This window comes from Rhea americana, unplaced genomic scaffold, assembly GCF_003343005.1.
Source record: "Rhea americana isolate MKP2758 unplaced genomic scaffold, rheAme1 scaffold_92, whole genome shotgun sequence".
Taxonomy (NCBI): Eukaryota; Metazoa; Chordata; class Aves; order Rheiformes; family Rheidae; genus Rhea; species Rhea americana.
Genome location: NW_028187111.1, coordinates 1626665 through 1639926, shown reverse-complemented (window position 1 = coordinate 1639926; position 13262 = coordinate 1626665). Strand labels below are relative to the sequence as shown.

Genomic DNA, 13262 nt, shown 5'->3' with positions numbered 1-13262 from the left:
AGGTTCCATAATTCCATTCATTGTTGCTACCAGGAATATTTTATTTGCTATTATCAATCACAGAGTTTTAAGGATTTGTAAAGGTCTACTTCATAAGAAAACCAAACAGTCAACATATAGCTTAGGGAATCCCTCCAGAAAAATGCAGTTCATACCAGATAAGATGCCTAGCTGTTTTAAATACAAAATAGGGTTACTCCTGCTTACACACAAACCTCTTTATGGACCACTAAGAAATGAAATCTAGGCAAAATAGTATCACYTACAAACCTCAATTCTCAGTCATCTCCTTTACAAACCAGAACACGCTCAAGAACTAGAAAAAGCCTCGGAATCCTGTTGCAAACAGCTGCAGCTGAACTACTATGGGAAGGCCTAGCAGAAGGACCAGAAGCCATGGGTTAGATACTTGGGTTTGTTAAAGACTTCCTATAAGATGCTAGACAAGCAAGTCAAATCRGAGTTTTCAGATACCACCATTTCTTTTTTGTCTCATCTTGCTTCAGAAAACGTGTTGAATTTTTGTAAGTGTCACGGATTAATCTGCAGCTGCAGGCCATAGGCACTCAGAATAYTAACTTGTGAGAAAAGGCAAAGTCAAGCACATGTAAAGTTATGCTTCTGTCCACTGAAGCACCACAAATCATTGAATACCTTCTGCATTTTATCCATAAACCTATCCATTACTCAGTTATTGCTGTCTGAAATTAGCATGGTAACACTGCCTTCTCTTAGAGGAACAGTGTAAACCTTCACGGATGAATATTCATAGGACATTTATACACAGTATCAAGGTACAAAAAAAGATTAAGAATAGTAAATTTATCCTGAGTGCAGATATAGACAGAGGCTAGACAAATGCAGACCTGCCAAGTCTTCTGCACAAAAGGTATGGGCAATGACTAGCTCTTCCGTTGTGCTCTCCCCTATAGCTCAGCTTGCATTTCAGATATTTGCAGGACAGAGCAGTACTTTCTAAGCACTCCATGACCTCATGAGCTTTTCCATCTAAGTTCTGGAGTCAGAAAGAGTGAGCGGCTGTGGCACCATACCATAGCTGGCACACATACTTCTTGGAGGCTCAAAAGAATCAGTTTAGAAGACGTGTTCTACAGCTGCAGCCCCTAATAKTAAGCTCCTTTCAACAGCACACAACTGCACGTAACAGCGTGCATGCATCATGTGGTCCAAAGAACCACATGCCTCTCATACACACCTACCTGACAGGTTCTCATGTATGGACAGATACAAAAGTGAGAATTCTGCCCCTCTTGATAAAATGCACCCATGATACAGTTAAAACAAAATCAAAACAAAACAAAACAGGGCAAGCATACCAAGATAAGTAGTGAATTCTTGAGGATCAGAAGAAAACAGGCCTGCCCATTGAAACGAGCGTTAAACAAGAAATGGTATAGACAGATGTAAATAAAGCCTATATCCTAGCATATATGTAAAAATAGAGAATTAAGATTGTACTAAACATATATTAATCACAAAAAGTTATGTCAGGTTTAATAACATTTAAGCCAAAATTCCAGTTAAACATGTTATCAAGTGCTTAGAGTAACAGCCTGAAAAGGATCAGTTTCCCAAAGGCAAAGCTCAGAAAGACAAGGAAAACTCCCTAAGTCTGCTAAAAGAACTTGTGAAAACTAAAGTACAAATTAATACTGGAAAACACAAAAAATGTGATGTAAGGGCAGCCAGTATGATCACAGAACTTGATTTCTCTCTATGTCTCTATAGTGAGAAAAAACTAGACACGCTACAGTATGACACCTCTGTTTAAATAAATGCCATTTTTGTGGCCACTACTGTTTAAATCAGGACTTGTATTGATTACACTCTAATCCTCAGCATGGTTTGTTCAGTAGCATTGATTCAGTGAAAAATTTCTATGAACAACAGACAATGAATATTTCCCTATTGTTTCTACTCACAATCATAATCAGAAGCTAAAAGAGCACTTAATTTTTCATTTTTCACAGCATTTGAGCCAAATATTCCCCCTGCCAAAGAACGATGCAACAAGCTATTGACTACAGGAAAATGGTGGAAATTACCATAATTTCATCATTGTCAGTTCTGTGCTTTGGAAAGGATAGATGCGTTTTATTATGCTGAAGATGGTTGAAAGGGTTTAAATGGAGTAACATTAACTCTGTTTCAGGGTTACATATTTGACTTTGAGAAACTGAAAATTGTTTTTAATGGAGCAAGAAATGCAAGATATCACTGAAACTGCATTCTTGATATTTGTCAGYTTGACAACAATCATTCTATCAGAACAGAGAAATAGATCTACATTTCTTAAACTGCAARTATCAACAAACTAAARGTGCTCAGCTCTAAAACGATAAATGAAACCTTTTAAATTAAACTTGTTGCTAGGATATATTCACATTAAAGCATAAACTATTTGACTTGGTCTTCCAATTTACTGTGCAGAGTATACACAACTTGCTGATTTTGCAGGGAGAAATCGGAAGTCAAAGACCAACCAGAAAGCATGCAAAATACCTTTACAGTCAAAAGACCTGATGGGAGAGAGACCTTTATAGAAAGGTCAAGACAATTTACAACTGTATGAATGGAAACACCTAGACAACCTCAGCTAGCTTATCTTCAAACAAACATTGTGCTCAGATACACTCAGAATAAATTCTAGCTGCAAATAACTTTCATGCTAGCCCMAAAAGCAAAATTAATAATAGAAGTTGATTATATGTCTATTCAATTAGTTATCCATCTAGTCATGATAGGAAGATTCTGGCCATTCATTCACCTGGATAAAATCCAGGTACTTGAAAAGGGTCTGCAGAAGCCACCACATCATACCATATTCCTCAGTCACCCTGGATCTGTGTTAATAACATCTCTCCTGCTGCTTCTGGCTTACAATAATTTGCRTTGTACATCCTGCAATATACACAGGCTCTCTCTCAAGTTCTGACATAAACCAAAGAGTGAGAATAGAATATAAAGTGTGCCAGGAAAGCTTATAGGTAATGACAGATTTTTTTTTTTTTTTTTAAGTAGGGCTAAAAGTTTAGAAAGGTAGTATAAACTGAAGTAAGATATTTTACCCAAAGTCTAACATCAAAGGGCTTGAGAAGTTATCATCAGAGCTAGCATCTCCCCGTTCACATAGCCACAAGGCTGAAAGAATGACTACGTAAAAGGGAGGGCAAAAGCTGCTGGGTGACCCTCAGCCCTAGAAGGTACCCACAGACAGAAGGCAAAATGCGCAGCTGCGAGACAGGGCTTGTCACCATGGTGAGCCGYGTGGTGTCACAGACAAGGGTGGGGCTGTCCCCAGGAAAGGGGCAGACTTGCCACATAATAGCAAGGAGACTATTACCCCAATGGGTAACTCCATAAAAGGAAAAAAAGAGAGAGGAAAAAAGCAGTGGATGGGACTAGTTTCTGCTCAGCTAGGATTTGCCATGTAACAAGGAAGTAAGCTGAGTCATCCTAAAATGACAGAAGCTTTCTTGGAGAAAGGAATGGATAAGAAAAGGTGGTGCAGTATGCAGAAAATCCGGAAGATAGCGGCACTGCTTCTACCGCACCTGCTCCTCCTGCTTTTTCTGCAAATGTTGGCTCATCAAACTAGACTCACCAAAGTTATTCCCATGAAGGGAGGAGACTACTGCTTCCTAGTTCCTTCTTACTGGGCACACTTCCTCCAGCCCAAGGATAACCAACCTCACTGGCTCCAGCTGGATCAGAGCTTCACCTTCTCAGCCTTGTGTTGTCTTCCTTCCTCCTTTGGTGAAGATTACAGTGAAGGTGCAGGCCTCAGCACTTCAGCCGCCTCAGGGAGAAAGGCTGATTGCAACTTCTTTGAGAGCTCCAGGCTCCAGGGAATAAACGGGACTCAAGGGCTACTAACCCTCGGGGGAGATGCCCTAGTAACTTTTCCAGGAGGCAGCAAGCATGCCCATGATTGGGATCACTGTGAAGAGCTCACTATTCCTGTAGATTTGCTCAGCAATACGGACTTTATCTATCTATTTTTCAAGAAGCTGGGCAGAGATTTGGGGTGTAATATGGGTATCATGTTCATTCTGGCAGTGGGTACAGTCAGCACTGGAGGCTATTGGGCAGGAGCCACAGAGAAGAAAAGACAGCAATACATCAAATCCAATTGTAAAAAAAGAGATTATTTTGAATATGTAACAATCAATCTCAATATCCCCTTTATCTGTGGAAGCATAGCAACATCATCCTTTTTGTTACTCATGCTTTACTGCTTTTATGATCATGTAGTGTGTTTAATGATAGGATTATTCTGCCTATATGCATCTCTCGGCCTCTACAGCTGTCTATCCCCYTCCTTGAACAAACTCCCATTTGGGGAGCAGAAAGTTTATTTACAGCATTTTYACAAAGGCTTGGAAGTGAAGAAATTGCTCTTAGCAGGGTTCAGCATCTTCATTGTTGTCCTTTGGATGGTTTTCAGAAATGAGGATCAATGGGCTTGGATCCTACAAGATGCTCTAGGAATCTCTATCTGTCTTTATGAACTGAAAACAGTTCACATACCAAAGATGAAGAACTGCAGCTTATTTCTACTTGCTCTTTTGGTTTATGATGTCTTTTTTGTGTTTATCACTCCTTTACTAACCAAGTGTGGTGACAGCATAATGGAAATGGTAGCTCTTGGACCATTCAATACAGCCCACYATGAGAAAATCCCTTTTCTGCTGAAGATTCCAGCGTGGTATCCTTCATCAGCTTTTGACAACGGCCCTTTTACTGTCCTAGGCCTTGGGGACATTTTAATTCCTGGTTTCCTGGTAGCCTACTCTTATAGATTTGATATTCGAGCACACACTTCACGGATCTATTCTGTAACTTCYACTATAGCGTATAGCTATGGTCTATTGGTGAGCTTCACAGCTTCGACATTAACGCAGAAAGGTCAGCCAGCTCTTCTCTACTTGGTGACCTTCACACTTACTGCTTGCTTGCTTGTTGCTTTTTTGCGCCAGGAGTTGACAGTCTTTTGGACAGGCAATGATTTTACAAAGCAGCCCTCCTGTCCTCCCTTGGAAATTAGTATCAGCCACCCTGACATCCCAAAAGGTACAAAGACACAAATACGACTCAAAGAAGGAGAACAACAAATGATCAATCGCATATGCAATAAAGAACAACCAGATAATTCATTTGTTTTTAAAGAAGAATTTACTGACACCAACACACACAGTGAAGAAAAAAGCTTCATATTATCAAGAGAAGAAATAAGCAACTACGAAAGTGTGATCTTGAATAAGGCAGTCTCAAAGCAGAGAACCAGCCAGACACCATGACAGACAAAAATTCTAGAACCACACCTTGAGAAAACAGTTATTTAACACAACTGATTTCCAGATAATGAAGGAAGCCAGGAGAATTCAAAAAACTGCATGAGTAGCCAATTCCAATTCAGCAATAAAAGYAGGACTTGTAAAAGCATCCTTTTTTGTGTGTGAAATGTAGTGCTTTATCTTGTTCCGATCTYTGTATATATATGATACTCTGTTTCATTAAGCATTTCTATCCTTACATTATTGCTCACAATAGAATGATATAAAGATATTTTATTATTGTAGGATAAGAAGTTAATCATAAASAACACAAAGCATTCTTAAACAGTAAGTCTAGGGAATAGTCCTACATACAGGCACATACTGTTCTACAGAAAATGCTAAATAAGTCTTTAAAGAGCATCATTCAAAACTATTAAAAAATGGATGCATAAACCAAATGCAAAAATGAAATATTTGCCAGAATAATGCAAGAGAAAGGAAAAATACTTGTAGCTGTAATACTGCGACCAAACAAATTATTTTGTTTTGTTTTTTAAACCATGAAGTGCTGATTTTGATCCTAGGCTGCCATATTCAATGTATACTCCAAAGCAGACACATGGAACATTTCTTTCCTAGTTATTTCCTTCATATTATCAGCTATATCACAAGCCCCCTTCAAGTATGATGAAGACCCTGTTAATTCTTCCAAAARTTAAAAGATTGTTACAGGAATTACTGAGAAAAGCCTGGCTCAGGTCRCATAAGAGATCTCTATATATTTTACCCCAGTATGTTAATTAGGCCACGTTAATACTGTTTGACAGCTAGTGAAGAGGAAGCACAGTGGTGCCTGAGAGCACAGAAGACATAAAAGTTACAATTTAACTGCAAGATCATGCTTCCTCTCTGATCAAAACACAAACTGTTAAAATTTTATCCATTCTATTATAATCTGGAGTGGAGAAAAGGAGTGCCTAGTTCTTACAATATGACTCCCAGTAACTCCTACTAAGCAATGCTCCTGAATTCTGTTCTCTCCAAAAACACTTAATAAGTGGCTCCTAAGTCAGAGTAGACACAACAAATTTTGCAATTCCTATTCAGAAATTTGATRCTATGTATGCCTGTTAACATACAGCTGAATGAGGAATAAGGATCAGTAGAGTAAACACTTCATATTGGTAGCTAATGAGAAGAAATCTCCKGCACAGAGCAAAATACCAGAGAGCTGCCTAAAGCATCCCACGGAGCCTGTCACACTTTTTTCTTACGCTTTTTAACACATCATTTCCTCTCTTTGGTTTGATAATATAATTTAAAAAGTACATATTTCACTATTTTAGCATATAATCATTATATATTTTAATGATATACCTTGGAGAGAAGCCACAGACTCAAAACTTGAAAGAGTCTCAAAAGCAGTAACAGATCTGGATCTTATTCCTATCTAGGAGATGGGTCCAGAAAGGTATACTCTTGGATCTGATAATAGACGTCTAGCCAAAGGCCAAATGACCTGTCCACATTCAGACASGAAAAACTTCTTGTTGCACTGAAGATTTAAACAAGAGCCTCCCAGACTGCAGACCTACTATCTTGGTCACCAGAAGCCTTCAGTTTTCACTCAACTTGAGGAAACTGAAACAAAATGCATAGGCACATTTCCTACTGTGCSAAGTTTCACAGTTACGTTCTGTTTGTCTTCAGTTTATAAAGCCCTCTGAAGGAAGACGGTGATTTTACAAAAGCAGGAGAACTGCCAGCTAGACAGAGAAACAACTTCGTTCCTCTACATCAACAGAATGGCATAGTAAGGCAATACAAACCAAACCATTTGGCCAAGGAGACATGAAAACACACACTCCACAAACTGTAGTTTCACACATGCTCATTGCCCCAGGAAGTCCAGCAGAAATTCCCAAATGTAACACATCGGGTTGTTCAAGTCTTTGGAAGAGTTGTGTGCCAAATAAAAAAAAAAAAATTGTGACTACAATGGACTGGACAAGCCCACAGAATTTTAAACCAAGATGCCAGTTGCTAAAACAGCAGCATTTCTTGTTGTAAARGAAGTGTATTTCATTATTTTCTCATCCACTGCAGTGAGTGAGCACAAGAGAACTCTTATTGAAAGAAGGGACAGCAATACAATCCTATTGCGAACGTTGTTAAATWTTGCCATCCTCTTAACCAGCTCTCCTACCATTAAAAGCCTGATCACGGTTGATTTTCATCTAATATCAGTAATATGACAATTAAAATATGCCATGGAGACAGTCATGCTATTCTGRGAAAATAAATAATTAAAAAATTAACATATTTCTGAAAAAAAACAGTAAGAAGGACAATTCTATCTCAACTAATAGCTAGGTATCTTTTAAACCATGATCAATATCTAGCATGATGAATCACAACCAGACAAAAACCTATCAAGTACAATTATCCTCTATATACAAAGGGCAAAAGCACATAGATAAACCATGCTGATTAACAAGTGCTCCAAATGTGGCCACTTAAATGTGGTTAACTGTCACAGCCAAAATTAGGCCTTAGACACTTTCTTTTAAGGCTGTCAGTTCAGCATCTTTATCAGCACTAACAGATAGGAATCAAAAGGAAATAAGAACAGGTTTTATAACAGTCAAGCAGCAGTAACCCTCCACAGCTGACCTAAGCAGATTTTATGCACACTAAAGGCAAAAAGTTGAGAGGCCTATTCTACATACAAAACTATTTTTTAATAYACCAAACAAGCAATACAAAAATACAGAGATGAATGTGACAGACTCCTGAACCAAGATCTAGTAAATCTTAGAGAAACAGATGTTTGGTGGAAGGGAGATGGTGTATAGGGGAGATGGTGTTTTCCCATCATGAACAGATGGGAAGAGAAAATGAGCAAATAAATGACTGATGAACAAAGCAATGATACYTACTAATAGTTAGAGATGTCCTCAGATGCACAGGCCCATGTGCACATCTGTGAACTGAGTGGGTAAAATATCCAAATGCTTGAGATCAGACTTGTTTGTTTTAGAAGTGGCTAAGAAGTGCTTCCTCAAATGTCTGAGTGCAACAGAAGTAGAATGACACATGCCCCAAACCAGAGCTGATGAATATCTTTCTTTCTGGGGGACAGCACACAGAAGACGAGATTGGAAATACCACATCTGGAAACATCAGATCTGAAACCAACTGAACAGTTTAACTAGGAAATGACTCACTCCCAAGAGTTTTCATCAGAGGCAGATCTCTCTCTTCTGGGCTCAATCTTTGAAGTCTCAGACTTCCTTGCTTATCTTATCTATGCTGACAAATTGCACAGAAGACATCTAACTCAGCAAATGAAGTAATCTCTCAGATAACAAAAGCAATCCTGTCTGCCATACTACATGAAAGAAAAGCGGTCTGAACACTYGTTAATGAGCTCTTCTTTTGGAAAATAAAGATAGGAAATCAGATCACATGACAAAAATAATCTTCTACCACAAATCATGAAGTGTTAAAGGTCCATTGGAGAGCCTGATGCCATAAAAATAGTTTTAAAAGGCGTAAGAGTCAGCACAGTGGTCAAAAATTGGGGAAGATGGGAGAGTAAAAGCCTTCTAAAATGGAAGGAAATAAAACATGTTTATGAAAACTCTTTAAGCAAAGGAGCTTGCTCTGACCCAAAAGAGTCCTTAGAAGCAACTGAAAAGTAAATACTCAGCCCTGTGAATCCAGGCAAAGCATGGCTGCACTCATCTGCATATTAGGCCAAGAAAGCTCTTGCCACTGTGCTTGTGCACAGSTATAGTACTGATCTATACAAATAAATCCAGTAATCAATAAGTAATCTTTGTTATTCCTCTGCGGTTTTTCATATTGACAGTAGCTAATTCCAAGGAGCACACTCCAGTTTTGAGTTATCCAGAGACAGGATCACTGTTCACATCTGAAAAGATGATGTGGGACTGTTCTACTCAATGCTTGAAGGCTTTTAACATGATCATCATTAAAGAGCTGACTCTTAACAATGGGGAATAGGGCCACTCTGAGGGTAAAATCCTTACTGAGCTCCCAGGAAATGCTGGTGTGAGATCAAGCCTGAGAGACTCTGCAGGCACAGAAAGACTCACTGCCATGAACACAAGCTCAGCACTTAAGCTGCTACAAAGGAGATGGAGTAGCAAAATTCTGTTCTTTTCCTTTTCTTTCAGGCCTCCTACAATACACCACATAAATTAGTGCAGCAGAAAGGGCTTGTTTGCAGYTAATCTTAATACAACAAGGTGAAGCTTGGAGAGTGCAAACAGTAAAGAAGGTGAGGCAGCAATACTCAATGAAAAGTGAATTAACAATTTCTTTCAAGATAAGCAATGGTTCTGTCACATGCTCTGCCACAGTGTGCTCTATTCCCAAAAATTCATGGGTCCCAGGATGATTCCAAAGATAACAAATATGGAGTTTCTCCTCACTCCTTTTAGGCTTCTGATGCAATCTCTGAGAACTTGTGGACAGCCACATAGTTCTCCCCTACATGAAGAGGGACACGAAGTATGGACAAGTGGAAAAGGATCAAACCCATGAAATATGGCTGAAAGCCTAATGTTTTAGGTAAAGGACTACAGAAAGGCCACAAAAAAAAAGGGATCCAAGTAAATTAACAAAATCAAACAGATAACCCMAAAAAACACCTAGTTGTTAAGACATGAGAAAAGCTATGACTTAATGTGTAGGCTGGGCCAGGTTCCATCCTTGTTAAAGTATAAGAGGAAATGGGACATGAGGCCACAGCAATGATACTACTAAACTGTAGTCCAAGACTGCGAGTGTTTGGGTATATGCATTCTATCTATATAWGCATGTATTTGGATAAGCACTCAGATGGATTTGACCTGATATTTTTCAATTTGTCAMTGAGGAAATGGTAAGAAGATTTTCTAAGACTTTTGTGAAGCAAATCTGAAGCCTTGCAGGACAACTGAGAAAAATATTATTTCTACTKTTGTAGATAAAATGAGTTATTATTGGCATTAAAAGCTAGGGATTTGACATTTCAGACTGAAGTGGGCATCTTCTGAAAACCTTGACAAATGAGGCATTTCAAAGTTCTAAGGAAGGATTTCCAATTAGCTTAGAGCTGCACAGAAACAAGTGTGTAAAATTAGTTTGCAAACTGTGGATAAATTAAGATTCTAAAAAAWTTTTCATATGCAACCTTTATTTGCTAGAATACATGAAATCTCACAGACACTTTCCAGTTTCCTTACCTCTTGACCTGAAAGGTAGTATGCTGCCAGTAGACCACCAATGAAGCGAATATTGACCTCAAAAACAGATACTTCAGAATTCTGGAAGAGGAAAAACAAAAAAAAGAAAGTAAATATTTAACAAGCTCTCTAAGCAAAGAACAAACAAACAAACAAACAAAAAAACCACAAGGCAGAGGAATGTACATATCCAAAGCCAATAAGCATGCAGAGGTTGGCATCGTGCCACTATCTAGATCTATACTAGTATTCCTGTGTACATCTTCGTGATAGTGAGTAGTGCCTCTTGTGTGAAATTAAACTCATTTTTAAAAATCAGATTAGTTTTTCACCTGCTTTCTAATTATGTTACCACTACAAAGTGCAAGTTCTTTGGGGGAGGGTAGGAGAGAAGGCAAAGACTGTACATTCCCATAACTCAGCACATCTTACTTTTTCTTACATTTAACCACACCTGAGAATTTTCTGGATTTAAAACAGAATAGAAGCATAATTAGAGAATTCCTGTAAAGTGCTTTCTTACCCTGACTTACCCATGTATAATCTCAAATTCAACTCAATTTTAATGTAGTCCAAATGGGAATAGCCTTCTTATATTTGATATTATGACAACATGTACTGCAGACCACTGAGAAACTCAAAAGCATAAAAAATATTACTATCACCATCTATTTTAATATATTTGGGCTAAATTCACTAGTACATCTGGTTCATTTAACCTGGTCCRGAAAATTAAGAGAAGCTAACTAGTTTTATCATCTTTCTGCATCCTACTGGCCCCCATTCATTCCTTTGCCTGCATATACCCCATCTGTCTCTCCTATAAACTTCTATTCATTCAACCCATTAAATAGAGAAATGTATATTTTAATAAAGGCTTTTGAGATAAGGTATGCTTTCTTTTACCTAGAAGTCACTGGAATTTACACAGTACAAGCCGTTCTAGGAGTTAGCACGCAGATAACATGACATTTATCAGTATCTTCCCTTCCACGCTATATTTTCTGTGGCACTTACGGCTGTATCCAGCATTTTGCACAACCCCAAAAGCACATATTAYTTATCTCAGAGAGATTATATGAACATTTTAAATGTTAAATACTGTTTATGCTTAGAAGTCTAAAGTTTGAAATATCTAAAAAATATGATTTTAGTGAAAGATGTATTGCTATTCACATAYAGAAAATATCAACAATACAATGTCTAATTCCCTATAATACCTATTACAAACATAATCAGCACAAGCAAAAATATAGTGAAACYAGTAACTTCTGTTTCTCAGTAAAATTATCCAAAAGGAACAGTAACTTTAAGAACAATTCTTAAGATGAGTTTGTTTCTACTTTCTACTTAAGGTTCATATAAATAAGAAAACTTATTAACTTTCAGGAACGTTTTTGATACATGGAAAGCTATAATTGAAGCCCAGTGGATCATGTAATTTTTTTCAACAAATACAGGATTAAATCTGCAAATTTATATTGAGATTGCCTTGGTTCAGAATAAAACTAGGAAGCAATTTAGTCCATAGTCATAATTATATCATTATGTCTATTCTGTCTCTGACATACGTAGAGTCTTCAGTTTTAGACTACATAATTATTTGGCAGTATCGGGGAGGGAAGGGAGACAGGGGGAGCAGAGAGTAGAATTTCCGTAGTGTTTGCCAGATAATCAATGTATGAAACAAAACAAATCCTTTCTGAAATGTAGAATTTAATATAAGAACAAAAATAAACGTCTGTTCAACTCCGACTACATACCAAAGTTTCACTTTGTACATTGTTGAGTATAAAAATCTTTTTGGAGCCATAGGGCAAGTTCCAGAATTGAAATACAAGTTCTGTCAGTTTATGAAATATTCCCCCAAATAGTACTAAGAGCCCTAATAAGAACAAAATAGAGTCATTTCTTCTATTTAACATTAATGAACTCTGTATACAGGAAGAATTTCCAAATATCAGAAACCAACTGTATAACCAACTGAAAAATTCTTCTGATTGATTTTGAATCTACAGGCAAACGAAGGACACTCAAATGGCATTCTGGCTTACTGTAAAAAAATCTTAGTAATATGGGGGAAGAAAACACTTAGATTGTAATGTTAAGTAATTYATATACTATAGTTTGGGAAAAATTGTCTTTCATAACTCCATTATTTGCTGCTACTATCAGCTACTAAAGTCTGCCTTTTTTTTTTTTTTTAATCAGACTTTACTTTGCATCTATTCCTTCTGTAGAGGCACTGTTGCTTCTCATGGACCACTTTCCTTTTCTATCATTATCCAATAAAAATTTGTAGTCTGAAAATACAATATAGAGACATAACTCTATAATTAGAAGAGTACAAAAGTTCTTCTTCAAAGTACAGAATTTTCTAAACATAGAGGACTTCTGTAAACTGMAAGTTTACACCTGAAGTTCTGATACTTTGAGTAAGTTTTTTAAGCTCCAGCTGAAAGACCTCTTTCACCTCCCCTCAGGAGGAACACAGTGAAAAGGACTAAAGAAATACTAGGACAAGTTCTACTCACCACGCTGAAATCAAGATTTTTGTCAATCCACTCTTGTCCTTCTCTGAATTCATCATGAAGCCCCATGATATAAAGAGTATCTAATGCATCTACTATGGTAGCACCCATTTGTGAGTTTCCTAAAGGAGGTGAGGGGAAAAAAAGAGATTTCTATTACAAGTGACTATTTCATT

At 37.6% G+C, this 13262-nt stretch overlaps 1 protein-coding gene and 1 pseudogene across 2 annotated transcripts in view; one reads left to right on the top strand and one right to left on the bottom strand.

The window, feature by feature from the left end:
• MAN1A2 (mannosidase alpha class 1A member 2) overlaps positions 1 to 13262 on the bottom strand; it is a 158665-nt gene that overhangs the window by 79982 nt on the left and 65421 nt on the right. For both annotated transcript variants that reach the window (XM_085324548.1, XM_085324549.1), the window contains exons 4-5: positions 13090 to 13208; positions 10556 to 10636 (exon numbers count right to left, since the gene is read on the bottom strand). In XM_085324548.1, the coding sequence (XP_085180674.1) occupies positions 10556 to 10636; positions 13090 to 13208 (200 nt within the window). The remainder of the gene's footprint in view (positions 1 to 10555; positions 10637 to 13089; positions 13209 to 13262) is intronic.
• On the top strand, positions 3483 to 5321 carry LOC146584546 (signal peptide peptidase-like 2B pseudogene; annotated as a pseudogene).